The sequence below is a fragment of the Patiria miniata genome, unplaced genomic scaffold, assembly GCF_015706575.1.
Source record: "Patiria miniata isolate m_02_andy unplaced genomic scaffold, ASM1570657v1 HiC_scaffold_6, whole genome shotgun sequence".
NCBI classification, from domain to species: Eukaryota; Metazoa; Echinodermata; class Asteroidea; order Valvatida; family Asterinidae; genus Patiria; species Patiria miniata.
In genome coordinates, this window is record NW_024037073.1 from 22,782,800 (window position 1) to 22,801,824 (window position 19,025).

Here is a 19,025-nt window from a genome sequence, read left to right on the forward strand (position 1 = left end):
ACAGCATTCCAACAATATTTTAAGTACACATTTACTTTTAAAATTCACCTACACAATATTTACACTGCAAGAAAATATTTATCAGACTTAAAGGGCATGTACAACATTTGCTTCGCTGCAATTTTCAGAAATAAATGGATTTGGAGGATTAGTATGTTTTAGCAAACATTGTTAAAATGACTTTTTTCACGTTTGGGCTTGTAGATGCTGGAAAAGCCAAGAAAACCAGTCATGTATTTGCAGTCTGGTGACCCCACTTATAAGATAAAACGGAGCAACTAATAGACTTTGGGGAATCAAAAAGTCAGAGAATCAGTCTAGCAGACTTATACCTCTTCACAGGTGTGTAATCAATTGCAAAGAAAATAACTAATTATAAAAAAATTGGGAGCAATTTTTGAAAAATTGCCAGTTTTCTCCAATGCTGGTCGGCCGACCAGCGTTGGAAAAGTACCATTTTTCTTTAAAATGTCAGCACATCAGGAGCCACAATTTTACAGGATGCTTTAGACTGTCATTCCCCAACAATCCAGTAAGGTATTTCGTGATAATTTGATCATTTCGTTTTGTGATGTTTGCAAATGTTGTATCTTCCCTTTAAAGAAAGGCAGTAAACATTTAATGTTTTTACAGATGAAATAAAGAAATGAAGTCAGACTATCACACAATATTGGCAAAGAATGTTGCAACCTGACGCCACTTCAGCGGCGTTAAGTATGGAGCGTCAAGAAAATGTTCTCTTAAGTATTTCTCAGTGCCAGATTCATGTCTATTATCATCATTTTTCCAATGAATGACTTCACTGACATGATATGAAGAAAAAGCAGCATCAGGTTGCAACATTCTTTCCCAATATTGTACATGAAAAAAATATAGTATTTACAATGTGATAGATTGCCTTTGAGAAAGATTCTGTTGGATTGAAATTTCTGAAACTGACTTGGGACATGGATGACAAGATTGACTTTCAAGGATTTGTGTGGACTCGGGACTTGAATACAATCTGGGCCCAATTTTATGGCGCTGCTTAACAGTTACCAGAAAAGCTGTGCTCATTACTACAGCAGAACATTGTACTATCCTTAAGCACTCATGGCATGGATGTGCTCAGCATCAGCACGCATTGAGATCTACATGTACATTGTCACGTCAAAAGCTAAGCAAATTGTTCCTCTGAGGTATACATGCCTTTTGCTGTGTTTACTGCTTACGGCAAGTTAAGCAAATTGTTCCTCTGAGGTATATTAGCATGCCTTTTGCTGTGTTTACTGCTTACGGTAAGTTAAGCAAATTGTCTCTGAGGTATATTAGCATGCCTTTTGCTGAGTTTATTGCTTACGGTAACTTAAATTGTTCCTCTGAGGTATTAGCGTGCCTTTTGTTGTGTTTACTGCTTACGATCTCCGTAATATAGACAGAGAGGCTCTGCTGGCAGAAATTGTGTGCTTAGCAGCGCTATGAAAATGGGCCAAGTTCAAATCACTTATTTTCAATTTGTTTCATTCCTTCTGGACCTTACACCCAAATTGCTTGACAAACGTGCTCTGAAAACTTGTACATGTATATTTATATCAATATAAACCATTATTTAGTATAATTACATTACATACAGATGACTACCCCCTCCTTGAATAACCATTCCTGGCCTATTTTCATGCCGTTGGGTTGTCTCTAAACAGGCCCAAGAAACTCCAAGAAAACAAACTTGCAGAGTTGTCCTACATGTAAGCAACATTTGTGACGTGAACATTCATAATTATGATGAATATTTCAATGCTGCCTGACTGACTGTCCGACCGAGTCACTGAGTATCAACTGATCTAGGCAGTCACTATTATCACTGACTGACCGAGTCACTGACCGAGTCACTGACTGCGGGATGAGACACTGACCGAGTCACCGGGTCACTGCATGACTGAGTCACTGAGTCACTCAATGAGGCACTGACTGAGTCACTGACCGAATCACTGACTGCACGATGAGACACTGACCGAGTCACCGGGTCACTGCATGACCGAGTCACTGAGTCGCTCACTGAGTCACTGACTGAGTCACTGACCAAGTCACTGACTGCGCGATGAGACACTGACCGAGTCACCGAGTCACTGCATGACTGAGTCACTGAGTCGCTCAATGAGGCACTGACGGAGTCACTGACCAAGTCACTGAGTTGATGACAGCCACCACGTTGCTCAATGAGTCACTGAGTGATTCACTCACCAAGACATTGACCGAATCACTGACGAGTCACTGACCGAGTCACTGACCGAGTCACTGACTGAATCTGACTGAATCACTGAGTCGCTGATCGAGTCACTGAGTTGTTGACTGAGTCACCGACTGAGTCACACAGTCCAGCTTAACCAGGCAAGCCTACTTTGTTTATGCCATGAGAGACTTAAGCCTCTCTCCAGAACTGTTGTTTTCTCCTGCATAACCATCCTGCCAAAGCTAAATAGAGAAATATTTCAAGGCAAATTTCCCAATGTGAAGAACAAATACTTTGGAAAATCCCTTTGCGAAGCAGGACATTTGGGATGTTCAAATCTAAACAATCTCAAGACTAGGATAGGGACCCCCTCAGGAAACTGGTACCCTGTTGTCCTTGGCCCACTTCTTCATGACACGGATGATGTATTCCATCTGCGGGTTACCGGTGTTGCGCAAGATTTGGAGGATGTCTCGCAGTGTTTCTCTGTAGAGGAAAAAAAATGACAAAAATCTAGTGGCTTGAACTTCACTGGGTTTTGTGCACATACAAATGAATGCTATTAACAAGATGGGGTGATGCATTTCAATATTAAGATTTGCCCTTCATCGACGTATAAACACTGTATATTCAGTGTGTTACCTCCCAAGTGAAAGTTGGAAAAAAATCACTCAGGTGGGATTTGAACCCATGACTCGACCACCGAGCTTACGAGATTGGTGGTCCAGTGGTAAGATGTCTGCACTAGAAAGCAGGAGGTCATGGGTTCGAGTCCCAACCGAGTGATCTTTTCCAACTTTAACTCGGGAGGTAACGCACTGAGTAAACAGTGTTTATAAGTCGGTGAAGGGCAAAACCTAATAGTGAAAATGAAAGCTGTTTATAGAATTTCGGGGAAAAAAGGAAAAATCCATAAAGATCAATGAATTTGAACTAGAGGGCTAAGAAGTTGAAAAGTATTCATGAAAAATTGTAATAAAAAGCCATATCCTCTCTGAGTGATCCCCGTTTTTATATTTCCCAGGTCTGCATCGTGACTTTGGGCGTGATCCCTGGCTGCATGGCATATGCGGGTTGAGGGCTTCTGACTAGCGCCCCTTTGACAGAGACATTGACAATTAGGGAACCGCCAACATTGGGCTGGATAGCTCAGTTGGTAGAGCACCGGAGTGATATACTAATTGAGATGTAATTGGTCAGTGCGCACTGTTTGATTGATGTACTGTGGTCACCTGACTGTCACCTGACCAAAGGTTGAGATCTGATTAGTCAGTGTGCACCGTTTGATTGATGTACTGTAGTCACCTGACCAGAATTTGAGATCTAATTGGTCAGTGTGCACTGCTGATTGACAGAGATGACACCCACCTTGGTTCATGACCAGCAATGATCTGCTGGAATACGCCCACGCACGCCCCTCGCTTGCCTTCCCAGTATTCAGGATTGGGGTCCAATCTTTCCAGGACATCGAAAGCATAGTAGAACTGGCCCATCTACCGACAGAAAAGTTGGAATATGAAAATTGAGAGGAGACCTTGACAATTACAATTTGAGGTCGAGCAAAAAAAACAGAAGTTTAGAAAGCCTGAATTTTTCGATCATATCCCACCGTGTTGAAATTGTCCAAAAATCAATATTTTAAGCAGTTTGGGATTTTTGGCTATTCTTATATTTTATGATGCCCTCTACATGCTTACCAAAGTTGGGACACAAAAGTGCATCCTTCATTATTCAAGCTAATGACACAAAGTGGTAAATGTGCAACGAGTCATTTTTTTCTTTTTTTGACGGGGATTCGTATTCTCGTTGATTTTACACGTGGGAAACAATGTTGCAACCTGACGCCACTTTTGTCTTCACACATCATCTCAATAAAGATCAGTCATTGCAAAAATGTTTCACAAACATGAATCTGGGACTGAGAAACACTTCCAATTTGGTTCAGAAATACTTGGAAAGTTTTCTTGACTCTCCATAGACTTTGTACACAACCGCTGAAGTAGCGTCTGCATACTGCATTCTTTTCTACACATGCGTTATATTTAGATTTATGTCTCCTCTACCATTTGCGTTTGGACGAAGTCACAAATCTGTTTCGAGAAATTGGCTGCAGGTTGAGATTGAGTGACTGGATACTAATTTGGGGCTAATGCCAAAATCTTGACCAAACATACAACGGACAAAAATAGGGGATGATGTTTTACCTTGTAGCCGTCGTTGGCAATGAGCTGCAGCAGGCTGAACAATTCGCCAGACGTCTCCATCTTAAGGTACAACTCCCAGGCTAGTCTGGCCTTACGATTCATGATGTCTGAACAACAAAAACAACACAAAGAAAGGTTATAAATACATAGGATACTGCTGTAAGAAAACACATTGGGGTCCACAAAAGATGGTTCGGTTCAGTGGATGCTCATTTCAGCAATTTTTGGCCAGGAATGCTCAGTGTAACTGTGTACAATATTTGGGAGCCAAGAGGGATGTTCAATGTGGCAAATTTCTGTCGTACAATCTGCTTGAAATGTGATAGAACAAATCCAACATGGCAAATATAGGATTAAGATGTGACGTTTACACGTATGAAACAAAAAAACTTCTTACTCCGTTTACTAATTTTTCAAAACATTTAAACAAAACCCGAATTATATAAAAGGGATCTCCGTTCACTCGATCTTCCTTTGAGACAACCACACATATATGTAGCACAAATAATTAACGTTGTTTTCAAACCTACTTAATTTACAAAACCTTAGAAGCACCTCATAATTGATTACATTTGGGGAACAGGTAGAACATGTTTACTTTATCAACGACTGCCCGCTATTTACTATGTCAACCATTGTTGATTTATCATGTCAATCACGCCGGTCTGCAGATCAGACATAATGGGTAGGCAAAAGCCACTGTCAATTGCTAAACGTTAAAAACGGTTCTTAAAATATTTGCTTAACGTTTACACAATGAAACGCCAAGTCACGTCCTTAATATACGATCAGGGCGATGATTGCATGCTGGTTATGTCATTGTTAGAGACCCTTCAGTCTACCTCACACATGGGCAACATGTGCATCTCCCTAATGCCACTCTGGATTTTCCAGCAGTACATGAAATGCATGCACGCGACGTGTCGTGACTTTAGTTGGACATTTGGTTGTGCAGTCACAATTGTGAGTGCATGGTCAATACATTATGAGTTGAGGCATAACAGGTAGATTCATTCCCATAATTAGCAACTTTGAAGTTGGAAGAAGAAATGTCATTAACAACTGACGGTAATACTCACAGCATCTTGCCAACCAGAGACACGTGTAGTCATTCTTGATCTTCTCACTCTGAATGAGCATAAAAATCTGGAAAACAAGAGAAACGATTACCCCACTCCAATTAATTCATGGTAAAACCAAGTGTTCCCCACCAAAACAGTGGTCTAGGAGGCACAGAAAGATCCCCATCTGGGTTTTAGACTTGTTTTTTTTTTATGCCTATTCGCCCTGAACAAGGCTAAAAGCCACTCCAGATATACAGGGCTACAAGTCAGAGCAAAGCAGCTAAATCAACCACACCATCTCTGCCCTCATAGGTACCCACTTATAAGCCATCAGTGTGGGGGTTTGGTCAGTATCAAATGAGGGGAATAATGCTCATTGTGATTTTTGGCAAGGTATGCACCCCTCTAGTCAAAAAATATGCGATAGCATTGCAGCGGTGGCAGCTTTTTGGGTACTATCCCTCGTTTTCTTTTTTAAAATGGAGGCCAAAACATGCTTGTAATTACCACATATAATTTATTTGGTTCAAGCATATTGACGTACGGCCATTTTGAATGAAAACACAAATCAAAAGTGATAACACCCAAAAAACTGCCACCACTCACACTGCAAAGCTATCACACATTCTCCAACTCTAGATATGCCTTTCAAAAAATCGCTATGAGCATTGCTCTTTTCAATCGTCTGGTACCGGTGGCCCATTTTTTGGACCAAAGCTGATAGCCTATTACTCCTGGGTGGGGAGAAGCAATGAGTGACAAAGTGCCTTGCCCAAGGGCACACGCACCACAACCCCAGGCTGGACTCGAACCCACAACCTGCAGCTTTACCCGCAGACCACGAACCCAACGCCCTTAACCACGAGGCCACAGCACTCCACACTCCTCTTGAAGCAGGATGGATCATAGGTTGGAGGGAAATAAGCACCAAGCAAGGAATTCCAAAGAGATGCAGCACGTGGGAAAAAAAGCTATTGCAATATATCTTTTTGTTCTACATCTAGGTATACGGCAACAGTATATGGATGAGAACAGACAGAAAGTCGAGCTTCTCTCTCAAACAGGGCCGACCATCGGTGGAAATTGATACAAAATTCCACTTTTCTTGAAAATGACAGCACACCAGGTGCCGTGATTTCACAGGATGCTTGAGACTATTATTCACTAACAGTCAAGATATTTCATAATAACTTGGCAGTTTTGGTTTTTGATGTTTGCAAAGGAAAGGCGCCATGACTAGTTCCTGATTGGTTGATCCATGGCAACAATGTGGTATTCTTAGTTATCCCGCGAGTGCGAGTGGAACACGGAATAATGCAGTGTGTCTGTGTCCCACATTCGGCTGAGTGGTATGTGGGACACAGACGCACTGCATTTTTTGTGTTCCACGAGCGTGAGCGCGATAACAAATTTATCTTTAAGCAAACTTGAGGCACAGTAAGATGAAACACACATGCCGCTGTTCATGTTCGTATGGAATGGCGCGCATCTTAGAATAGTGCAATATGCGGAGTGCAGTATGGACTGTGGCCGTGCTACATTATTATATGTAGCACGGCTTGTTGCCATGGATTCACCAATCAGGATCGAGGATTCAAGTTTATTTGAAGATAATATCTCATATACCATGGACCATATCACACTCTGCCTATCATATGGACCCAACCATCGCTGAGAACAGACATTTACCTAAAATACTACATCCACTTAACAGCTGCCAGTTGGCTGTTGACTTCATGCATATGCTCGGGTACACTACATATATCTGTGCATTACTTTCCCCTGACAGAGCTGGCACTCAGGCACACCCTGTGACCTATGGGTTCTATGCATCACAGATTCTACAAACTGCACTTTGAGGGTTGAAAAAGAACAGCTTTTTTTCGTGGTTTTTCAGCATGGAGACACAATACAGTGAACATCTCAGTGGAACGATGTCAGCTATAAATTATTAGCCCTTAAATTTGGTCCAGTTCATGAAATAATGGCAAATGATCCTATATGCCTTGAACTCAGCTTACTTTCCCGGCTGGTCCTATCTGATTTTGGCGAGCGCTGTGGCTCGTCTGTCGGTGTTCTGGAAGATGGCCCGTATCAGGCTCTTCACGTCACTGGCGCTGAACACCAAAGCGAGTGGTCCCTGGAATGACGGAGAGAATCACAGTCTCAAATGTTTAAAGAGCAACTAGACAAGAAGAGGAGTTCCCAACATAAACAATGTTTTTAATTTTAAAGTTGAGCAAAGAAATTGACTGGAGCAGGGGTTGAACCTGTGACTTTCGGATTGCCGTTCCGGTGCTCTTACCAACTGAGCTATCCAGCCCTATGTTGGTGGTTTGTCAATGTCTTTGTTCAAGGGGTGCTAGTCAGAAGCCATAATCCTACATATGCCATGTAGCCAGGGATCACGCCCCAAGTCACGATGCTAGCAACATTAGCAATGCTGCAAACCTACAAATACCAAACGGGGATCACTCAGACAAGATACAACTTTTTTTATTACAAATGGGGAACTGCCAGCATAGGGCTAGATAGTTCAGTTGATCGAGCACTGGAACGACAATCCGGAGGTCATTGGTCCAAACCCCACTCCAGTCAATTTCTTTGTTCAACCTGAAAGAATTTTCCAGCTTATAATTTGAATCCTATTTGTGTTGTATCTCACCTTGCCCTCCGCCCACCTGTCAACAATATCTTGCATGCTAGCGTCTAACAAAAACAGCAACTCGCTGAATGACGTCCGCTGATCAACGGTACTCTGCATCAAAACTGGTTCCTATGCATCAATCCAAAAACCAAAAGTCAACCTTCTTTACAGTGGGTAAATACAATATAGCAATGGTAATCATGTACCGCTCAAGCAATGAGCGATGTCCATCCTACGCAACAATATCTACAGAGATTGCATACTTTTCTAAGCTATGGGCTTTATTCATGAGTCGGCCATATTCAATTGAGAATGAGGTCAAATCTTTATTTTTGGGAACTTGTGTAGAGAACTGAAAGCATTACGTTACAAATTAATAGAAGTCTGCTCTGATGAATAATTTAACATTTGTGATTAAACATACCCTAATGTTTTAAGCCGCATTTAAAACAAAAATGAAAGTGAGGCTTGGAACGCATAAATAGTTAGGCACCATCCCATTCAACAGCTCACAACTTATGAAACACATTCAGGGAACACAACAAAATGGCTTCCTTGTGAATAAGGTTCATGGAGTAGTCTGCTACACACCGAATAAAAACCCCAAAGATTCTCTCTTTTTTTGTGTCCACAAAGCAAGATACTGTGCATTATTAGACGCATTATATACATCACTTCGTGGGCCACCTAAAGTCTTATCAACAAATTCTGCAACAACAAACAAATTAGATTCAGGAATTGCTTTCTTACCTCATCTTCTCCTGGTTTGATCAAGTGTGGAATTCTGTCTTGCAGTCCCGAGAGTAACGAATGTAACTGCTGCGCATCATCAGCTGAGATGTCCTGTCACGTTGAGCAACAAAAAAAAATGTTCTAACCAATTAGTGGCGGCATTCCACAAGGATATCACAGACGAAATAAGTGTGAGTGCACAATAAGCTCTGGTCACCTTGCATGAAATGATTGTGCATAAACACAAGCCCGGGCAGCCGTCTCACGTGAAAATCACGAGCTGAAAATTGACCAAAAATACGCCCCCTAAGTTTCCCATCAAAATAGCGGGCTACACACTACGTGACTGTTAACATTATTAAGCATTATCTTGCCTCCATTTACAAAATTTTCATAAACAACTTTACAAAATGTTACAAACAATTTTTGTTAACTATATCACTGTTTTTGTTTGCGAAAATGTTGTAGTTACATTATATTGGAAACTTAGGGAGCTAGCTTTGTTGCTCAATTTTCCGAGGACAGACATATGCAAAATAGATGCGCATACGCATCGATCGAGACAAACCTCGTTTTCCGATAACTTTCGTCAAGAGTGCATTTACTGACAACGGCATGGTATTTTGTCAATTTTTGGTCAACGATTTTTGGTCAATTTTTGGGGACAGACAAACAAACTGACCAACTGACCACCAAGTGACATGTAGAAGCTCCTGCCACAGCTTAACAATAGTCCCTAAGACATGTTGAGTTAGGAATTTGTTGGCAGCCTATGCACTCCATGCACAAGTACCACCTCCACACTTTCAAAAGGAGAGTTTAGGGAGACCACTGGGAGGGACAATCTAATGCATTGCCAACGGCGCCTGACGCCCATGCCAAGACGCCAGAGGTTTGCACAGAATTCAATCAGTTGTGTGTTCTTTACGGCATACCTGCATGAAACAGTCAAATACTTGAGGGATCTTCTCACCTCAAGTGACGAGACTTTCTCCACGATGTGCATGAGTACCGTGTTGATGAGTGTAGACATGGCCTTGGTGAAGATGTTACTGGGGAGGATGTCGGTCCAGACTCGCTGGAGGTGACCCAACTGATGGACAACCTGCATTGGGATAAAGACAGGGATGAGATTGCCAATTTCAAAAGAACAGGTCTTAAAAAGTGGATATATGGTATGAAAGATGCATTCCTTTCGAGACCGGTAATGTCTTTCTCTCAGATTCAAAAGGTCTGATTTCAGACAAAATCGTGCCTGTTAAAGGCTTAATATACAACATTGCTTCTGCTGTAATTTTCAGAAATGCAAAATGGAGGATTTCTTTAAAGGATTTGGGAAGATTCCTAGCCAAAAAGGCAGAGGTGAAACTTTACTTTGACTTCATTTTTATCAACAAAATTGAATATTTGAATATTCTTATGTGGAAATCCAAGTCCGAGATAAGGACGAGTAAAAAAAACAAAAATAGTTTATCGTCCGAGCCCTTTGAAAAAAATTAAGGAGGCGGGCACCCCCCCCCCCTCCCAAGATGGTTGATTTTCCAAGATGATGAATTGATTGATCCATTTTCTTGACTCTTTTGCTGGTACAAAATTGTCTCCGAAGGAGCTGTGACCCCTTCTACAAATTTCTTTAAAAACAAATACATTTGACAATGCATTTGTAAATTATTTTGTAAATGTATGAATAAAAACAACACAACAAAGGAAGCAAGCAGGAAAAAGGAAGTGGGCCCTGGCATTTTTTTTCACTTGGCCTAAAATTTTGGATTATTGCCGAACGTACTTGTTAAATGGCCCTCTCACATGCCAAGAAGTTGTCGTCAGTCGCTACTTGGTCAAAGCCCTCAGCACCAGACAGACTCTCCACTAATTGATCTCGCTGAATTCTCTGCAACATAGAAGCGGTAATGCAAATACAGGATAAGGAGAGTTTATTTATTTCGCTTGAATGTGAGTGAAATGCACATTTCACATAACATTCAAAGTGAAATTTGCTGCAGTTGAAAGGTGTTGCAACTTTTTTAATCTGTGGGATGAATACCTGTTGTGATGTCAAAACATAGGATTGGCGTAGCCAAGAAGGATACACTGGCCTTAACCCTAACCCTCCAGGGTATTGTGGCTAGAAACCCTGCTAAACGCAGCAACATGCAACACTTGTCTACCACCCTGCTCAGTGTAGCAAGATCCATCAGATTGGCAATCTCAAGGCTAAACTGCCTCAGAGTCTGTGGTCACCAACTGCAGCAGGATACCACTGTGGCATTGCTCAATGGGACTAACTCTCAATGTTTCAGAATTGGCCGTTTATGCACTGGTGTTGGTGGCTCAGTGCTGGAATTTACTACCTTAAGGAGACATGCACACAATAGGGAACAAAAGATTGTATTCGTCTCCACAAGAACATTTCTATAGATGAATACGTCTTCACAAGAATTTCACGAAATAAATATATGGATTTTACTCAAAAACTAGGAATTTCCAAGGTAGGTTGATGTGTCGCAAATGGAAGAGTTTTAGAACAGGGATATTTAGTCCAAATTTCAGCCCAGGAAATTAATTCTGGTTAAAATAAGAGCATTTTGAAACTTCAATTTCAAACTCGAGAACTTTACTACACGAGAACAAAGAAATGTCTCCACAAGAATACAAATTCCAGAATGGGTGTGCAGCAAGGTCCCACAGATGTTTGCATCTGATGCACTGTGTTGCATCTGGCAGGGCTAGGGTTAACAACGGGATAACAGTTTTAGACCAATAAAATCAACTCAGTGCTGAAGTTTAGTCCCACTGAAATATCAGGAGGTACAGTAGAAACCCGACACATCCAGGCTGTGTTGACTCGGTACAAATGAGAAAACATAGGCTGCTGTTTTTTTTACCATTTGAGCCAAAAAACATTCGGATGCCAGCTTCCTGAAGACAGGGATGAGGTCGACAAACGTGGACGTGCCGTCACAGAGGGGCGGGGGTAAGGATTGACGATACTGATGGCCTAGAGTCAGCAGGTGATGGGCGATGTACATGCAGTTGTTGAGGTGGAGAGCGCACACCTGGGGTAGCTTTTGCTGTTTCACAAGAAAAATTAAAAAAAACATAAAAGAAATGTCAAGATTTCTGTTGTGTAAGTTGAAGACAATATCAACATAACTTTCTTCATTGTTTTCATCCTTCCTTTTGTACACAGGAACATTTGTTTTTTTGTGCATTTTTTGTTTGTTTTCATTCAAATCAATAATATTGCTCAATCATGAAAAGGGTGCATAACAAACTTGTTGACGTTTCAGCTCAGTGGATACTATACATTTCCGAAAAACAGAGAAAATGTTTGCACAATTTTAGGGGTCTCATAACTGGATTTCATTGCTTACACATGAAAAATATGTGCCAGCGGGCACACTTTCTAAAAGCACCTTCAATGATTATTTTCTTCTAAATGATACCATGTCAGGCAGAATAGTTTCATAGGTTATTTGGTACCGGTCCTATCTTCACTTGGAGCTAGGATTTTCTAGTTAAAGCGGTAGGTTGTCAGGTTGGCGTAGCGAGGTAGGTCAAATCTAGCATTAAATTGGTAGGTATGTTTCAGTTTAATTGCAAATGTCCCTATGTGCCATTAACAACCCAAGTTAGCAATTAGTCGTGTTTGTGCAACAAGGTCGTATCTCCTAAAATGGGCCGTTCGTGAAACACGAGTTTCAGAATGTCAAAAGGTTGTATCTCACTTAAAAATAACCCTGATGTAACACACAAAGTCAATGGACCTCGAGATACAACGTGTTTACTCGCGCGAGATATGACTTTGTTGCAGAATGGAGTTACGACCTTGTGAATTCATATTTGGTTATTGTATTTCAAACACGAGTAGAATTTGCTTTTGCAAAATTTGGATCTTCATTGGATCACAGTTTACAGGTTGAGATTTTCAACCCGGGTTGAGAGGCTCTAGTGTAAAAAGGCCTTAAGTGACTACTCAGGTTCACTTCTGACTATGTTCACTACATGTTCACATTTTCATGACACAGACTTGGAGGCAGATTTATGTATTAATTTATTTGTTTGAAAACAAACTGGCCAACTTATTTACAAAAATCAATTTGGTGAAAGGATAGTAATGGTACAAAATCTTCCCATAAAATGTGTCAGTTGCCCCACAAAGTGATGTATCGTGTGCACAAAGTCCATAGACGATTTGTCACTTTGTGGTGCACCTGAAAAATTGTAACATCCGGCATGTTATCATTTTGAAGAAAAACTACACACTGAAAAAGTCTTCTTTTTTTCCCCTAATGGTACATGACTAATCTCTAATACAATCTTTGAGCACCTATCTATGCATTTCAGACCAATTGTTTTGAGCAACTATGACGTTTAGCAGATGATAATGAAATTCAGTATTACTAAATGACCGTTTGAAAAAGTCCAGAAGTTGACTCACCAGACTATCTCTGTGGTATGTGGGTACGACATCACAAAATATCTCAAACATGTTTCGCACTGTGTAGAACAGCTGGATGGCACTGCAAACATAAAAATAAGACATTATCAAAAATCCTTTACACTATGTGGGTTGAGGTTGAATATATTGCGTACACTGACCTACAAAATGTTCAACACAATTCAATTTGCCTGGACAAAAGGCAAGAGGGTTGTGGGTTTGAATTCAGTCGCTGGTCATATGTTGGGCAAGCCACTTCATCCCCACTTGACTCTCTTAAACCAGGAGTACAAATGGGTACCGGCATTAGCTGAGGAGTAACTTAAGATGGACCAGCATCCCATCCAGGGTGAATAGAAATATTCCCGGTCGTTTCATGCAAAGGAAACCATAGATAAATGGTGGCCTGATGGGCCATATTGGCTCACAACAGACTTTACTTTACTATAAACAGATCAGATCAGGCAGTTGGCATGGGTGGCGCAGTGCGTAAAGCACTTGCCTCTCACCGCTGTGGCCTGGGTTCGATTCCCGGATCGGGTAATATGTGAGTAGAGTTGTTCATTAACTCTCTCCTGTGCCACGAGGGTCATACGATGGCTGCTTGAGGCGCTTGTACATAACATGCCTTCGGCTCAACCACGTTGTAGCCGTGTCCTTCACAATTCAGCTTCTGTTGCGAGCAAGGATGATTAAGCCCCCTAAATTAATCTATGTCCAACTCACCATTGTGGTGTGTTACTAGCAGCTTCTTGTAATGTCTGGTAGGCTAGATTAACAAGACACTCTATGCTTTCACTGACTGCACACTCAGGCAGTGCAAAGATACCCTCACTCACGTGGCACTTGTCCTGAAAGAAGTAAAAAAAAATTACATTGCAAGTGTCCATAAGTGAAATTTCATATTTAATACGATAAGTTCATTCAACACATTTCAACAATAAATATTTCAATTAATGTTTTAAACTTGCAAGAACTCTTAAAGGCTGATTAGAATGACAAAATCATATCCAGTTTAGTCTTGAAGCGCACAATTTCCAACAAATTCGAACCTTGGCATCTTGTGTTTGATCTTTGACGTCCTTGTTGTCAACCTTCATTGTACCGACTCTCTTTGTATTGTGCAGCTCTCTCTTCATCAGCTTGCGGGCTTCAACTATCAGCTCTTGACACTTTCCAAAAATAAAATAAACCGAACATAAAAAAATGTCAGGAATGAAGTCAAATCCATCACAAGTTCAGCCACAAGTAAATCACAAGTCCAGTCACAAGACCAGTCACAAGTCCAGTCACAAGACCAGTCACAAGTCCAGTCACAAGTCCAGTCACAAGACCAGTCACAAGTCCAGTCACAAGACCAGTCACAAGTCCAGTCACAAGTCCAGTCAAAAGACCAGTCACAAGTCCAGTCACAAGACCAGTCACAAGTCCAGTCACAAGACCAGTCACAAGTCCAGTCACAAGACCAGTCACAAGTCCAGTCACAAGTCCAGTCACAAGTCCAGTCACAAGTAACAGTGGATGAACAATAAAGGAATGCCTCTGTCAAAACTCTTGTGAATTGCTTGTGGGTTGAATTGGGACTGGAGGACTTGTGATGGACTGGACTACATCCATGAACAAAAGTTTGAAGAAGAGGTTAAAAATTGATGAAGATTCAAAATATGCAGAATATGGTGGATTGCTGTAGTATTGCATTAAGCAGGAGCATTTGTGTTTAAGTCCACTCTGGGAAAATTTACAAAAAGTTTTCATCATAGGCTTTCGAGAGACTAGAATGTCCTTGTCATGAAGGCAAAAACGCTTCTCACCCCAAAGTTCAGAGCAGTTTATTGATGCATTCCACAATAATTGTGTCACCCTCCAGCACAAAACCAGAGCCAATTTTTGAAAACCAGGATTTTGAGATTATTGGAAAGGACATTAAATGAACTTTCCAATGATGTATAGAATATGGGAATCGGACAAAATCTGACGGAGCTATTGATTTTTTCAGTTCCCAAATATCATCAACATTCTATGTATTACAGGTTGTATTTCAAAATACGGCCGTACAATTTCCGACTTGTTTGCTGGAGGGTCATATGTGAATGAGATGAACCAAAGATTCAGACGGGACCAAACAGTCCAACTGTTGCTATTCAAGAAATGTTCCCACAAGATTTTAAAAAATAATAGACATTAAAAAAAATATATTGTTTATACCTTTTTGTTAGCAAAATGGACATTGACATCTCTGGCGTAGGTCAGCAGTGGAGAAGCAGTTTCTGCAATAAACCCTGGAACAGAAAGATCTCTTTAATAAGAAACTTTCTTAAGGACAAATTTTGCTCCAGCACGGTGTCAGGTACACACCGACACTTGTTTTATCAGAGACAGAAAGATCTCTTACAATTAAAGGCAGAGTAGATCATGTGAAAGTAAGATTTGAGGCTTTGCATGGTGGAGATGAATGAAAGGTTTATGGAAACACCATGTGGGAATATATTTCTCAAACTAAAGTGAATGGTTCTGGAAAGAACCAGATGTATAAACTCAACGTTCTGGTCAGTGTGCTCTGACCATTCTCTTTAGTTTGAGAAACTTATTCCCACAAGGTGTTTCCGCAAACCTTTCATTCATAAGAACAGTTGCAATTTGCTTCATTTGAAACAACAAAAGTGCTCAAAATCTATAGACAGATGCTTTACAACTGACCTGATGAAGTTTTAGCTCTGTGAATGCTGTATATTTCGAGAAAACAATATTCTAGGATCTTCATTTCAATTCAAAAGTTGCCCATTCATATTTTGAATTGCACCCGAAATCAGTATCCGGGACACATTCTCATTCAGCTGATTGCAGCTATGAGATGTCGCGCAACTGAACCTGACGAGTAATAGCAACAACGCGCGAGCGTGTGCGTGTTACAAACCAACTACAAACACAACTACAAACCAACTGGCCTCGTGGTTAAGGGCACTGATTCGTGGTCTGTGGGTAAAGCTGCAGGTCGTGGGTTCGAGTCCTGGCAGGGTCATGGTGCGTGTGCCCTTGAGCAAGGCACTTTGTCACTCATTGCTTCTCTCCACCCAGGAGTAAATGGGTACATGTGAGGGCAGAGATGGTTATTGTGATTGAATTAGCTTCCTTGCGCCTAACAGGCAGCATCGAGCTGTATACTCCCCAGGGAGCTGAGATGGTATATGGAATGTTTAATTGGCCCAATGATTAGGGGTAATAATAATGTAAAGCGCTTTGATCTTAGTTAAAAGCGCTATATAAGAACCTGTTATTATTATTATTATTACAAACGGAAATTTCCAAAAATGCGTCACTTGACTCATCTTTGGAAATGACCTTCTTATATTGTTTTCTTCAAAATGACAGCATGCCAGAAAGAATAATTTCACAGGGAGTTTAGTGCTATTATTATCTTTAAACCAAGTATGCTTTTCAACAATAATTTGGTCAATAAATGTTGTCACAAAATATAGACAAAATCGGGGAAAAGAATAAAAGGAAGAAAAAAAATTCTTAGGAAAAAAACAAAAGCCGTTTCCAATTTGCTAATGAGATTGTCCCTACCTAGCATAGCCATCAGCGTAGTGTTCTCATCTCCGTTTTTACCCTCTGTCTTGAGGCTAAGTAACGGCCCACTCAGTGCTTTCAGTATTGCCAGTGTGCTCTTGTATACAGCTACGGGATTGGACGGCTCCTCAGAGCTCTTGGGTAGCACCTCGAATCCAACGGTGGTTGACTGCGACTGCAAAGAAGATGTTAGCACGTTCATTCACTAAACGCACAAAAAAAGGTTTTGCTGAGGAGTGCTGTGGCCTTGTGGTCTGGAGCATTGAATTCATGGTCTTAGGGTAATTCTGCAGGTTATGGGTTCGAGTCCAGCCTGGGGTTGTGGTGCGTGTGCCCTTGGGCAAGGCACTTTGTCACTCATTGTTTCTCTCCACCCAGGAGTAAATGGGTACCTGTGAGGGCAGAGGTGGTTATTGTGATTGATTTTAGCTGCATTGTGCCGAAAAGGCAGCATCGAGCTACACACTCCCCAGGGGGCTGAGAATGTCTTTGAAATGTTTCATTGGCACAATTAACAGGGTAATAATGATGTACCGGGGTAGCGCTTTAAAAATACACGTTGTTATTAGGAACAACAGGTTATCAGTCAAAATGTCCTTGCTTAAACCGTTTCCCAGCTGATTTTTCGCAAACAAAATTTCTAAGCAATCTTTTCTGCTTAAAAGCAGCTCTATGGAATTTGTCCTAGTGCTTAACACGTTATTCTCTGCTAACAGAGGATGTGTCCATTATAGGGAGATCATGAGCAGTCAGTGCAGCAAGGAGCTTTAATACAAGTTATGCCTACAATTTATGCTGTTATTCACCCAGTATAACTTTTCCATGCCTAAACAAACGTTGTATATTTATGAACTTATAAACTTGCATAATTTGAAATATAATCATTTCTTCTTGCACCTGTAAATTAAGACTTAATGGAGAATGACAGTACCTTTTTAGCTGCGTTAATTGATGGCGCAACATTTGACAATGTCACAACTTGCTTCAGAATATACTCCATCAGTTTCTTTCCTGAAAATGGAAAATTTAGGAATGAAAGGATAAAATGAGCGAATTCTGTTTCTAATGTGATGTTATACATTCCTTCCGTCAATGCATTTTTGGTTTATCAAAGCTCGGTTTTGAAAAACGGTCACAAAGAGAGGACAAACATTCAAGAAACTCACCAAAAACTTGCATTTTGTTCTTCAGAATTCCAACCTTGTTCATGGCATTGACAGTAACTGCAGCATTTTCACTATGAATTGGTGAAAAAAAGTGTAAAACAAAATTTACTCCTGGGTGGAGAGAAGCAATGAGTGTCAAAATGTCATGTGCACGACACACGCACCATGACCCCAGGCTGGACTCGAACCCACAACCTACAGAATTACCTGCAGATCCTGAATATGATACTCCAGCCCGTCTTGTCGACCTACCTAGTTTGAGTTGGACTTGGCTGACGTTGGTCAAGGTGACAGGTTCTTTGGCATGGGGTATAGTCCAGACAGTCATGGCAGACCAGGCCTCTCCTAGATGATGCAGCAGCGTCTCTTGGTTCACTCGCAGCTCAGACAAAAACGGGGAAAAAAAAACCTCTTATTAGCAATGTCTCTCTCTGGCTGGCAAAATTCAACAACGTCATCCCAACTGACCTGTCACCGTTTGCGAGTTAGCCACGCCCCTTTAGACAACCCCATGGAATATTTGTACACTACGTTTTGTTTGTCTCAGATTTTGCGCATTCCGTGTCTATTCGTATATCTGTAATTGGGCAATATTTCACCAGCAGTGTTGACGCGATGTTAATGCAATTCTAACAAGATAGGTCAGTTCACTTTCTGCATCCTCACTGGCCTGCTGCAAGTAAACAGACAACGGATAAGCTCCTTACCCTTAGAGCCTTGACAATTTTCAGCTCACAGTATCCGTCTTCGATGAGAACATCCAAATCAGATTTCTGCAGGGAAAAAAAAAATCAAAATATGCAAAGTACAATTTGATTACAGTGGATTCAAAGTTTACAAAAACAACCTGAAATTTGTAATTTTAAAGTAAACTTCGTACAGAAAAGAAGTTTGCATTCCTTTTAGAAGACAAATTTGGAAAATAGGAACCAAGTCTCATCTTAATTTGATTTGACAATTACTTTCATTTGTCTCTTACCAATTCATTGACA

At 40.9% G+C, this 19,025-nt stretch overlaps 1 protein-coding gene and 1 pseudogene across 1 annotated transcript; both read right to left on the bottom strand.

Annotated features, from left to right (window-relative positions):
- Positions 1–2,055: 2,055 nt before the first annotated feature.
- Positions 2,056–7,603, bottom strand: LOC119742674 (intraflagellar transport protein 56-like). Its single transcript, XM_038218827.1, has 5 exons — positions 7,499–7,603; positions 5,493–5,559; positions 4,414–4,520; positions 3,578–3,702; positions 2,056–2,695 (listed from the first exon to the last, which is right to left on the bottom strand). The coding sequence occupies exons 2-5, from the start codon at positions 5,551–5,553 to the stop codon at positions 2,581–2,583; spliced, it is 408 nt and encodes a 135-aa protein (XP_038074755.1). The 5' UTR covers positions 5,554–5,559; positions 7,499–7,603; the 3' UTR covers positions 2,056–2,580.
- Positions 7,504–19,025, bottom strand: part of LOC119742673 — a 30,677-nt pseudogene continuing 19,155 nt past the window's right edge.

Coding starts and splice junctions, on each gene's coding strand:
- LOC119742674 (XM_038218827.1), bottom strand. CDS start 5,553: ATGCTCATTCAGAGTGAGAAGATCAAGAATGACTACACGTGTCTCTGG. Junction 4,521..5,492: donor TCTCTGGTTGGCAAGATGCT/GTGAGTATTACC, acceptor TTTGTTGTTCAG/ACATCATGAATCGTAAGGCC. Junction 3,703..4,413: donor TTGCCAACGACGGCTACAAG/GTAAAACATCAT, acceptor TTCTGTCGGTAG/ATGGGCCAGTTCTACTATGC.